This window comes from Heloderma suspectum, chromosome 2 (assembly GCF_057233095.1).
Source record: "Heloderma suspectum isolate Gila_16-S chromosome 2, 16-S_ref, whole genome shotgun sequence".
In the NCBI taxonomy this organism is placed as follows: Eukaryota; Metazoa; Chordata; class Lepidosauria; order Squamata; family Helodermatidae; genus Heloderma; species Heloderma suspectum.
The window spans coordinates 365,057,378-365,069,666 of record NC_139459.1 but is presented as its reverse complement, the minus strand read 5'-3'; the positions used below and the strand labels follow the sequence as shown (position 1 = coordinate 365,069,666).

General features: G+C 47.0%; 1 protein-coding gene across 3 annotated transcripts in view; it reads left to right on the top strand.

Annotated features, from left to right (window-relative positions):
- LOC146355776 (uncharacterized) overlaps positions 1 to 12,289 on the top strand; it is a 52,973-nt gene that overhangs the window by 29,857 nt on the left and 10,827 nt on the right. For all 3 annotated transcript variants that reach the window (XM_084830787.1, XM_084830785.1, XM_084830786.1), the window contains exons 2-3: positions 6,663 to 7,388; positions 9,944 to 10,067. In XM_084830787.1, the coding sequence (XP_084686913.1) occupies positions 6,684 to 7,388; positions 9,944 to 10,067 (829 nt within the window). In that variant the 5' untranslated portion in view covers positions 6,663 to 6,683. The remainder of the gene's footprint in view (positions 1 to 6,662; positions 7,389 to 9,943; positions 10,068 to 12,289) is intronic.

The window sequence follows — 12,289 nt, the reverse complement described above, 5'->3', positions numbered from 1 at the left end:
CTTTTGTGTAGTTCTGGGCACTGCACTTTTAAGAAGGATATAAACAAATTGGAACAGGTTCAAGGAAGGGCAAGAAAGATGGTCAGAAATCTGGAAAGCAAGTCCCATGAGGAACGGTCGAAGGAACTGGGTATGTTTAGCCTGGAGAAAAGAAGACTCAGGGGGGATATAAGAAAAGCCCTGCTGGATCATCCCAAGGGTCCCTCTAGTCCAGCGGTGTTCACACAGTGGCTAACCAGTTGCCCCCAGGAAGCCCACAAGCAGGACATGAGTGCAACAGCACCCTCCCTCCCATGTTCCCCAGCAACTGGTGCACATAGACATACTGCCTCGGATACTGGAGGTAGCATAGAGCCATCAGGACTAGTATCCATTGACAGCACCAAATTGGTGGCCATCACTACATCTTGTGGTAGCGAATTACAGAGTTTAACTCTGTGTTGTGTGAAGAAGTCCTTAAAAGGAAGTCCTTCTTCACACAACACAGAGTTAGACTATGGAATTCGCTACCACAAGATGCAGTGATGGCCACCATATAGACAGTTTTAAAGGGGGATTGGACAAATTCATGGAAGAGAAGGCTATCAATGGATCATAGAATCGTAGAATAGTAGGCTTGGAAGGGACCTGCAAGGCCATCAAGACCAACCCCCTGCTAAGTGCAGGAATCCAAGTCAGAGCATCCCTGACAGATGGTTGTCCAGCTTCATCTTGAATGTCCCAATGGCTCTGTGCTACCTCCAGTACCAGAGGCAGTATGCCTTGGTACACCAGTTGCTGGGGAACATGGGTGGGAAATTCTGTCCTAAATCTTCCATCAATCAGCTTCATGAGGTGACCTTACTGGGTTCTACTATGATGAGAGAGGGGGAAAAATGTCTCCCTATCCACTTTCTCCACACCTTGTGCCCTCCATATGTGTTGGATTACGACCTCCATCATTCCCAGCCACTGATGAGACTTGTAGTCCAGCACATCTGGAGAGCATCAGGTTGGAGAAGGCTGCTCTAGGTTTTCTGCATCTACCAGTGGGTCGGGCTACATGGCCTCTAACACATCCTCCAGTTCGATGAGTCTGGTTTGTTTTAGAGTAGCTTTTATTATCTCTGGGGCTCTTGTTTTGTTTTGTAATTTGCTGCATTATGTTCAAAGGTTCCCCGCCCCCCACATTATGGTAGCAGGTTAGAATTTAAAAATTATTATTATATTTAAAAATTATTATTAATAATAATAAATTAAATGCAAAGCAGAAGTCTTTGAGGGAGGGAAGAGGAAACACACTCTTTGTAGTTGCTGGTCCACTGGCCAAAGGATGGGGACAGACTAACGCCTAGTAGAATGAGATGGTGGAGTTCTGCGTGGTAGAATGGACCATATCACTTGAGGCTGCAGGAGGGGGTGTCCTGTTTTGGAATGCTCTCCTGTGTTTTAAAAAATATCCACGCTGTAAATAAACCTCAGCGCAACAGGCCGCAAACAAGGATTGAACCTGCTCTGCTATTTTTTCCCCCTTGCAGAGCTTGGAGGAACTCTTAAGGTTTGCAGAAGTATAAAAAAATGTTCAGGAGAATAAAACCTAAGGGAGCATCTTTCCTCTCCCATCCCTTCTCCCCCAACCCCAGCTAAATGTGGACTGGGCATGGCATGTTGGGTTTCAGCTGGAAAAGAAAAATGGAAAACATGAGCCAGCATGGACACTGATCAGGGATGATGGGGTTTGTAGTTCAACAACATCTGCAGGACATCAGGTCCTGCATGTAGCTGCTGTTTGCTGAAAAGCTCCAAAATGGCTCAGCCAATCTGCACCATCAAGATGTCATTTGAAAGCCTGTAGTACGTAGTAAGTCTGCGCAGGCAAGCAAACAATCCCAGGATGAGCACTCATCCCAGGTTAACTTGCTTATCTGTGTTATCCTGTCCATAGCTTAAGGAATTTTTTTAAAATCACACATTAAAGTGGGGGGGGGGGTTACCTTTGTATTTACAGAATATGTATATTTATTTATTTTAAGCCACCATTCGAAAGAGATATTTTCAGAGCAGGTTATAATTTTTTTTAAAAGCATATTCATAGAATAATAGAATAGTAGAGTTGGAAGGGGCCTATAAGACCATCGAGCATAAAATAGCACAGATGACATTGGGAGGTAAAGGCCCAGGAAAGTAAAAAAGGTCTTTTACTGGTGGTGAAAAGACAGCAGAGTAGACATGTTAAAATAACATGCTTTTTTTTAAAGAGCAACTGGAAGCTGCCACAGAATGTTGCAGTGTAGAATGCTACTGTTCATGGCTGACTGGCTGGAACCCTGCCCTTGTCTAGCATATGCCATTCCCTTTCCCTCCTGGTTTTCCTCCTCCCCACCCAACAGTCAGTCAGCATTACGTGCTCAGTGCTCACCGAGCATGCTCAGTCCTCGTTTGGCTGGTTTGGGGAGGGGTGGTCCTGCCCCAAGGGGTTTTTTCCCTAAAGGTTTTTTTTTTTACATCCTCAAACCTTGGGGCTTCCCCAAAGCTGATGAAACCTCCCTATTATTGTTACTATTATTATTTATTTGTTTGTTACATTTATATCCTGCCTTTCCTCCAAAGAGTCCAAGGCAGCTTACAAGGCCCTCCTCCTCCTCTCCGTTTTATCTTTACAGCAACCTTGTGAGGTAGGTTAGGCTAAGAGTCAGCAACTGGCTCAAAGTCACCCAGTGAGGTTCATTGCAGAGTGGGGACTAGAACCCATATTATTATTATTATTATTATTTTATATTTATATACCACTCTATTTGCTAAAAAGCCATCAAGGCAACGAACAACAATTTAAAATGATAAAACGCTGACAAAATAAAAAAGAACATTAAAAACCATAAATATTGAAAATATTAGAACAACTACATAGTTTAAAAAGCTTAATTTAAAAAGATGTGTCTTCACACCCTTTCTGACGGCCAAAAGAATGGGGGACCGATCGTAGTTCTTGAGCGAGTGCATTCCACGGTTAGGAATGACAGAGGAGAAAGCCTTTTCCTGCGCACGCAACAAATGAGCCTCCAAAGGGCCCCTCCTGCAGATCTTAATAAGCTCTTGCAGCCTCTTATGTGTCGGTGGTGACATTTTTGACTATATAAGGACTAGCACTTGAACAACTGAGATCACTATTAGTATACGTGACTTTTAAAAAGTAGTAAAATTCCGCTATTAAAAATCTGTATATCCATGTTGACTGCATATCATTACGCTCTACCTCGTGTACAACGGGCGGCATAGGGCCTTCTCTGTGGGGGTGCTGAAGCTATGGAACTTGCTCCCTAGGGATGCCCACTCTGATGGCCATCAGACAGCAGGCTTTTCCAGTGAGCCTCGGGGATGTTCTGGCTGCTGTTTTGTGGCAAATTTCAGGAGAAGAGTGCTTTGTCACACTGTATATAATTAATCGATGGGACTCCCTGCTGCAGGATGCTGCAATGGCCAGTCATTTAGATAGCTTTCGAAGGGAATTGTACACATTCATGGAGGAAAAATCTATGAGCCATGATGGCACTATGGAACCTCCACATTTAGAAGCAGTATACCTCTGAATACCAGTTGCGGGGCCCAAAAATGTGGCGGTGCTGTTGTACTTGTGGGCTTCCCAGAGGCATCTGGTTGGCCACCGTGGGGAACAGGATGCTGGACTGATCCGAAAGCGCTGCTCGGGGGGCGGGGAGGAGGTTATTGCTTATAGATGCTGTCTCTAATTTTATGTTACCATTCTTTTTCATAATATGATCATGATCATTATTACTATTATAAAGCTGCAAGCTGCATTGGGGGATTTCTTTATTCAAAGGGGGCTTGTGAATGTTTTAATATGCAAATATATATATACAGTAGTTGACATAGTTCGGATGACATGACAACCCACAGTGGGTTGTCAGCCTTGTTTGTTTCTGAGTGGCTTACTGTGATGTGTGAACCCAGCATGGTGGCTTCAGCATGGTTTGTTAACCGTGCACAAGCCACCCTGAGAACCTGTGGCTTGTTGTTGGGTTGTTGACGGTGGCTTGATTTCAGAGTGGCTTCTCGTGACATGTGAACTCAGCACGATGGCTTGTGTGTGGTTTGTGCTAGAGGGCTACAGGGTCGCTTCACAAGAACAGCAGAAAACCCCACTGCTCCTCTTGCTGCCTCGTGATCTCGCGTCCTGTAGGTCAGGCTGGCAATGCTTGCAAGAGTGATTCCAGTTCAAGTTTGTGATCATGGCTTACTCTGCGAGAACGGGGGAATTGTGCAAGTCGAGCAGCGATCGACTGTGAAATTTATGAAAATTAACATTAAGACAAATAAACCACAGACCAAAATTTGTGCATTTTTAACTTTTTTTTTACGTTTGGGGAGATTTATGCGACTTAGTTTTAACTAATACATGTGTGCGAATTTCCATAAATCCCACCAAACGTTAAAAAGAGAGACGTTAAAAATGTACGAATCCCCCCCCCATCTACATGTTCACACTTTAGCCTGAGGTGGGGTGGGGATGCAGATTTGGGGTCTGTGTTTTCTGTTGTTTTTCAATTTTTGTAAATTTCATAGTCGAAGCAATTCTCCCGTTCTACATTTTCATGCTTAGGGTATTGAGGAGCGGGGGGGGGGGGGGGAATCTCTATCAATCTCTAACACAGCCTTTGGACTATAACTCCCAGCATTCCTGACTAGTGGCCATGCTGGCTTAGGGTGGCCAGGTGTCCTACATTACAGAGGATAGTCATCTGTTTTGGAGAGTTGGCAGAGGACCGTCCTCCATTTGAAGGCATCCTCTGTCTGAAGGGCTGTCCAGTCCCAGTCTGATTTAAAGATAAAGAACCATAAGGAGGGAAGGGGCGCAGCAGGGGCCTCAGAGTTGCCCATCCACAGTTAGCACTTGGATGGCAGACTGAGCAGGTCCAACACAGTTCACCTAGTTCAGGGCTCCCCAACGCAGCACTCTCTGGCACCATGGGACTTCCGGTGGCACCCACAAAGCTCTCTTCTCCCTGCCCCCTTCAAAAAATTTTTTTAATACAAACCTTGGAAAATGTTAGGGTAGTCTTCTTTCTCTTCCTTTCTACCTTCTAGCCTTGCTCTTTCTCCTTCCTCCACCCCTTTGCCTTGCTGTTTCCCCTTCCCTCCCAGTCTCTAGCTTCACTGTTTCTCTCTCCACCTCTTAGCCTTGCTGTTTCTCCCCCTCCCAGCCACCAGCCTTGCTCTTTCTCTCCCACCCACCACCCACCCGTTTAGCTCACTTTTGACCAGCCAGGCCCCCACAGCAGCCATTATGTGACTAGCCACATCCTCTGTCAGAACCATTTTGTGCTGATGCCCGCAGCAGTTTCTCAAATTCCCAAATGTGCTCAAAAGTCCAGAAATGTTGGGGACCCCTGACTTAGTCAGTCTTCTCCACTACAGTGAGATGTCTTGTATTTTTATTTAAGTGACAGTTAATATTTCAAAATTTACATACATATTTCCTTAGGGTCCTCTTTTCTCTTCTTTTTTGATGATGCATTTCCTCTTGTTTGGTGCTGCGTAAGTGGCCAACCCGTGCTGAATGGGGCTGATGGGAGTTGAACATCTGGAAGCACCAAGTTGGGGGAGGTTGCCCTAACAGGTATACCCAAGCCCATACAGCCTCATCTGGAAGACCAGCAGTCTCACTCGGCGTACAGCAGCTTTGTGTGTTCATCCTGAGAATAACAGAAAAATAATACCAGTCTGCCTGTCGGGAAGCTAGGATTGACATGTGGTTGGTTGCCCACCATGGAAAACAGGATACTGGGCTAGGGCGGCCTTGTAAATAAGCCTACTAAAGCTACTGGCCTGCAAAAATGTTTACCAGACTGCTGGGGCCAGGGCAGAGGAGGGACGCAGAGCTGTATTCCTATGCTGGGCATGGAGGGGGGATGGGGCACCTTCCCTCCTCCACCAGCTCGCTCACTCACCTGCCTGTATGCAGTTCCTATTCACCTACGGCGAGCAGGCTAGCACTTAAATCCGGGGCATTGAACCTCTTTCAGTCTGAGGGTTGAATTCCATTTCAGAGAAGCTCTGAGGAGCCGCATTCTAGGGGCTGAAGGAAAAGGGGGGGGGGCAAAATGCCAGGACATTTGAGTTTCATGCCCTTACCGCCAGTAACTAAGGACGTAATCCTATGCATGGCTGGCTGGGGAATGCTGGGAGTTGTAGGACTATTTGTAGGGCTGGCTGGGGAACGCTGGGAGTTGTAGTTGTAGGGGGGAAAGTCCTGGGGAATGCTGGGAATTGTAGGACTTTATCTCTGACTAAACATGCATAGGATTGCACCCTAAGCCTTGGGAGAGGCATTTCAACCCCATTTAGAAAGTGGAATGGGAGGGAAACTGCACAAAAGCCAGGAAACCGCCAAATGATGGGTGGCCTGGGGTGTAGCCAGGTAGAAGGAGCATGGCTAACCAGGGAACCCTTGAGGGAAAGATTGGGACCTCTGGAGGGCTGTATGTGGCTCCTGGACCTGAGGCTCTGTACCCCTGACTTACGGACCTTCGGTCTGATCCAGCAGGTCTCTTCTTATGTTCTTAATTTAGTGGCTGCTCTCATTTCATGGCGTGTTTTCCCCTGGGGGTGGAGTGAGGAGTGTTTCTTTGGTACTTCACAAAACTGACTTTGTGTTTCTGATTCAGGAGCCAGATCCAGAAACCAAAATGGAGGAACAGGAGCCTGCTGGGCCGGAGCCACGGGAGACTTTGGAAGGGAGAGCACGAGACCTTCACGTTGTCCAGATCGGGGCCACCGGGGAGCTGCTGGATGGGGCAGTGCCCCCACAGCAGTTCAAACGGGAGCCTGAGGAGCAGTGCTGGGAAAGCCAGTTGCAGGACTTCCTCAAGACGATGCAACCGCCCCGTCCAGGGTGGAGGAACCCGCCGTCCCCTCTCTACGCATCAGGGGAAGATTCCAAGTATTTCCAGACCTCCTTCAAGGGAGGGGATGAAGCCAGCCGGTGGCCGAAAGTCGAGTGCATGTCCCAAGGGGTGTCAGGCCTCAGCAGAGATGATGGCAGGGCCTATGAGAGTAGCCGGGATTCTCCCGTGAAAGTGAAGGAGGAGGTCTTGGATGAGGACCCAGTCAACGTGGAGATGCGGAGGCAGCGCTTCCGGCTCTTCTGCTACGAGGAGGCCGAGGGGCCCCGGGAGGTTTGCAACCAGCTCTGGGAGCTCTGCCATCAGTGGCTGAGGCCGGAGACCCACACCAAAGAACAGATCCTGGAGTTCCTCATCCTGGAGCAGTTCCTGACTGTCCTTCCCCCGGAGATGCAGAGCTGGGTCAGGGAGCATGGGCCCGAGACCTGCACGCGGGCCGTAGCCCTGGCGGAACGTTTCCTGCAAGAGTCTGAGGAACCAGAACAAAAGGTAAGGGGGTGGATAACTCCCGTGTGGGATGGCAGTTCTGGGCAGCTTCTCAGTACTGAGAAGCAGATTTCGAATTTATGATTTAGTCACATGCAAACTGTTGTTGTTGTTGTTTTATAGTCTTGCAGCCTCCCAATCTGCAATTTTTATGAAGTCTGTTGTTTTATTGCAAGGGTGCAGAACCTCAGGCTGGGGACCACATCTGGCCCTCTAGGGTTTCCCACATGGCCAAGCCTCTACCCCTGGCCCCACCCCCTTCCCTCAACCATCTAAAAATTGGGCGGAGGGACTTTCCACAAGTGGAACCTTTCCTCTTGCAGAAGGTCCTTTCCTCTCAAGGAAGGCAGGTCCTGGATCCAGCCCCAGGTCTGGAAGCACCCTAGGAAAATATGGGAGGATTACAAATGGGCGATGGTGTTGTGTGGACACCCCACAAAATGTGAGTGAACAAGCCATGGTGATTCCATAATAAATCCTCATCTGGAATCAGCCTCGGTGTAGTCTAGTGGTTATTACTGTGTGCTGGTAGCATTCAAAAATTCATTTTTTGAATGCTAAGCATTCATTCCTTAAAAAGGACAGGAAATGTAGCTCAGCGGTAGAGCACATGCCTTACACGTTTAAGCTTCCAGGTTCAGTCCTTGGCATCTCCAGTTAAAAAGATCTCTAATAGCAAGGGTGGGAAAAGATACCTCTCTGCCTGCGACCACTGCTATTTTATCTTTCCTTCTATTTCCATTGTTCTGGCTGTGAGTGCCATTGCTTTTGTGGTGAGAACTGCTCCCCCCAAGTACAAGTGTGTGTTGTTTGGTTTTAGTTTTTGTGAACTGCCCAGAGAGCTTTGGCTATTGGGCGGTATAGAAATGAAATAAATAAATAAATAAATAAATAAATAAAGAAAGAAAGAAAGAAAGAAAGAAAGAAAGAAAGAACAAGAGGGAGGAATCAGCAGGTTCAGGGAGCTACAAAGGTTTGCAGAAATACAAAAAATATTTAACGGGGAGTGGGACCACCAAAACAGCCAATCAGGATTGACTGTGCTCACTGAGCATACACTGACTGTTGGGAGAATAAATGTGAAGTATCCTGGAAAGGGCATGGATGGATGGATGGCAGTCTGGAATCCTGAGGAACAGAACTCTATGCTGCAACTTTTTGCTGCAGGGCCCACTTGTATTTTATTTTATTATTTTATTTTATTAGTAGTATTTATATTAATATAATTATTAATTAATATTATTTATATTAATATATTATTTATACTTTATTATAACTATTATTTATTATTTTATTTTATTATTGTTATCCTGCGTTCTTGTCACAAGGACACACAAAATGGCTTGCAACATTAAAAGAACAAGAAGAACCATCAGATACAAAGCAGTAAAGTTTACAATCATCATAAAAGCACTGCAGTTAAAACAGAAGCAGAGGAAGGCAAAAACAGCCAACAACAAATGGAAGCAGAAAAAAACCCAACCGAAATCAAAGGCACAGGATGTAGATGAGATTCCGGGCTAGATACTCTTGACTTGGGCTTGGGATAAGGCATTTCCATGTGTTTGTGTTCATACGAATGTCGGGCTTCAACTGAGGTGACCTGGGTTCAAATTGCTGCTTAGCCATGAATCACGCTGGGCTCTCTTCCTCCTACCCAAATCATGAAAGAAAAGAACCGTGTATGCTGCCTTGAGTTCCATGGAAGCCGGGTGGAATTATTATTATTTAAAGTCATAGTAATTATGCCCAGCCTAATAAATGCATGGTTAACTTGTGGAACTCTCTGCCACGGGATGTGGTGATGGCCACTGAATTAGATTTAGGGCTGCCTTCCCCAACCCGGTGCCCTCCAAATGCAGACTGCAAGTCCCATCATTCCCAGCCAGCATTCCCAGCGGGTTTCCTAGAAGCATCTGGCTGACTACCACTGGAAACAGGACGCTGGACTTGATTGACGTTCAGTTTAAACCAGCAAGGCAGGCCTTGTTTCCTTATAATCAGAGAAATTCATGGTGCACATGTCTATTCACAGGGGTCTGGTGTTACTGGCCAGGCCAAAAAGAGATTGGGACCCTGGGCCTGAGGTCCCATGCTCTTTCAGCACCCTGAGGGCCGGGCAAGCTGTGTAAGTCTGTTGCAGTGAAAATAAACTAAGGGCACAATCCTATGTGTGTTTAGGCAGAAAAAAGTCCTACAACTCCTAGCATGCCCCAGCCAACATGGCTGGCTGGGGCATGCTGGGGGCTGTAGGACTCTTTTCTGTCTAAACACGCATAGGATTGCGCTCTGACCGTCTTGTGCCACAAGACTTTTCATTGCTGTGTCCATCATCAGTTATTTAATGGTGAGAACACAGCACCTCCATGTGCAGGAGCAGTATACCTTTCAGGACCAGATGTTCAGGGCTGACAATATTTTTTTGCCAGACTGATTTGCAGTGGGGATGCTGGTTGGATTAGGAGGCCAACATTTGGCCCCGCAGTTGGCAGTAGCTGCACCTGTAGCATTCATGTTTCTGTACTTCTCAGTATCCAAATAATACTTCCTTTGTTTAGATGTCGGGATCCTTGGAGAAGGCGTTTAATTCCCCCAAGTCTGATCATTCTCCGCCTGTTGTCCTGAAGATGCAGCTCCCACTGGAGGACAAGCAGGAGGATGACTGGGAGGCCACCTTGTCTGGTAAGTGGGTGTTTCCTTGAAATCATTCATTTCATTTACTACGTTTCTGTACTGCCCAATCCCCAAAGCACTCTGGGTGGTTTACAGAGATTAAAATCCTAAAAATACATCATATGAAACCAGCGTTCAAAAATCTAACCATTTTTTAAAAATCAACATTAAATCCCAGGACTCAATAAAACCATATCCTCTGCTGTCAAATGCATAGGAATAGAGGAAAGTCTTAAACTGGTGCCGGAAAGATGACAATGTAGGTGTCAGGCGGGCCTAACTGGAGAAAGCATTCTGCAATTGCGGGGGCTACCACTGAGAAGGCCCTCTCCTTTGTTGCCACCCTCCAAGCCTCCCTTGGAGGAGGCCCTTGGAGATGATGAGCATAGTATACAGGTAAGTTCATACCAAGAATTCTTAGGAGGATTGGCACTTTCTGGAGTTCGTCCTGTTGTGTGTCTCTCTGTCTCTCGTTCTGACCTAATTTGGAAATGCTGGATGAGGGCCAATAAACGGAAGCTGAATCCTGGCAAGATGGAAGCCCTGTGGGTGAGTGGTTCCTGAGTCCGGGAGACAGGCTCATTGCTCCCTCTGAAAGCTCAGGTTCGTTGTTTTGGGGTACTCCAAGATCCATCATTGTCGCTGGAGACCCAAGTGGCCATGGCGGCTCAGAGTGCCTTTTACTAACTTTGGCTGGTTCACCAGCTACGGCCTCTCTTGGACAGGGATAGCTTGGCCACAGTGCTGCAGGCATTAGTAACCTTAAGACTGGATTACCGCAATGTGCTCTATGTGGGGCTGCCCTTAAGGCTGGTCTGGAAGATGGAGCTAATGCAGAACGCAGCAGCTTGGCTGTTGTCAGGAGCTGCCCTTTTCAGCATGTAACCCCTTTGCTGAGGGAAATGCACTGGCTGCCTATTATCTACCTGGCCAGATTTAAGTTTTTGGTAGTAGTGTAGAAAGCCCTAAACAACTTGGGATCAAGATACCTGAGGAAGTGCCTTCATCCTTACCAACCTGCCTGGTAACTGAGGTCATTGGAGGGCATGCTCCTGGTGGTTCCACACGGACCAATTGCCCAACTGCAGTCCACCAGGAGAAGAGCCTTCAGTGTGGTGGCCCCTTTTCTTTGGGACTCCCTGCCCTCGGAGGTCAAGCAGGCACCAACGCTGTGTTGCTTCCGCACCTCCTGAAAACAGCTCTATCCCAGGAGGCGTTCCTTAACTGACCAGCCATGGTGTTATTGGCATTCTTTTTTTAAAAAGCAGGATTTTAATATGGTGTTTTAATCTTTTTATCCTTTTGCTATTTTACCTTTTAAGTTCATTGCTCCAAAATTGGTTTTAGATACGGAGTAGTATACAAATATTGTAAATAAAATAATAGATAATTCTCAATCAGCTTCTCAACCTGAGTCTGGGCCCCTCTATCATCATCTTCATCAGTTAATGATGATGAAGATGACGATAACAAGCCTTGAACATAGAAAACATGTCTATCAGGGGAATTGGTTCTAGCCTAACATTCTCTTTCACATGCTTATTTTTTCTGTGCAGGACATATATATCATTCCCTCTATTTCCAGTGTTCAGGCTGCGAGTGCCTGAATATGTGCGTAGCCAAAATGGCACCACCCATGCGCAAGAGGGAGGTCCCAGCAGGCTTGGGGAATCCTCAAGGCTTGGAGAAGTAGTACAAAAATATTTTAGGGGAAAAAAGCCTGGGGGAGGGGGGAATCCCCAAAATCTTTTCAGTGAGGACTGAGCGTGCTCAGTGGCTACAGAACGCTGTCTTACAGTTGGGGTCGAAAACGGAAAACCGGAGGGAGAGGTTGAATGCAGCGGAGTGTGCAAAATCCGCAGAGGAAGCACTGTGCCACACAACAGCGTGTTGCAGATGCCACTTGTAATATGTATTATTTGTACCAGAGATGATTCTCTTACAGGAGCCTCCGTCTGCAGTCTGGCACAGCCCAGGCACAGGCTGAACACCTCCCTGAGAACCGAGCCAGATGGGTATCTTATCACACCCTCCACCACACTTCTGATCACCCACTGCAGCAGGCGCATGCTGAAGTTCAGCTCACCTTCAGATGATCTGGTTATCAGCGTGACCTCAGCTGTAGAGCGACTGCTTTGCCCCAGCCTGAAAGGAGGGCCGCCCGGCCCTGCTCCTGCCTCCCTTTGTGCGCGAGGGGAAGAGATCGAAAACTCTACTCCAGATAAGCATCA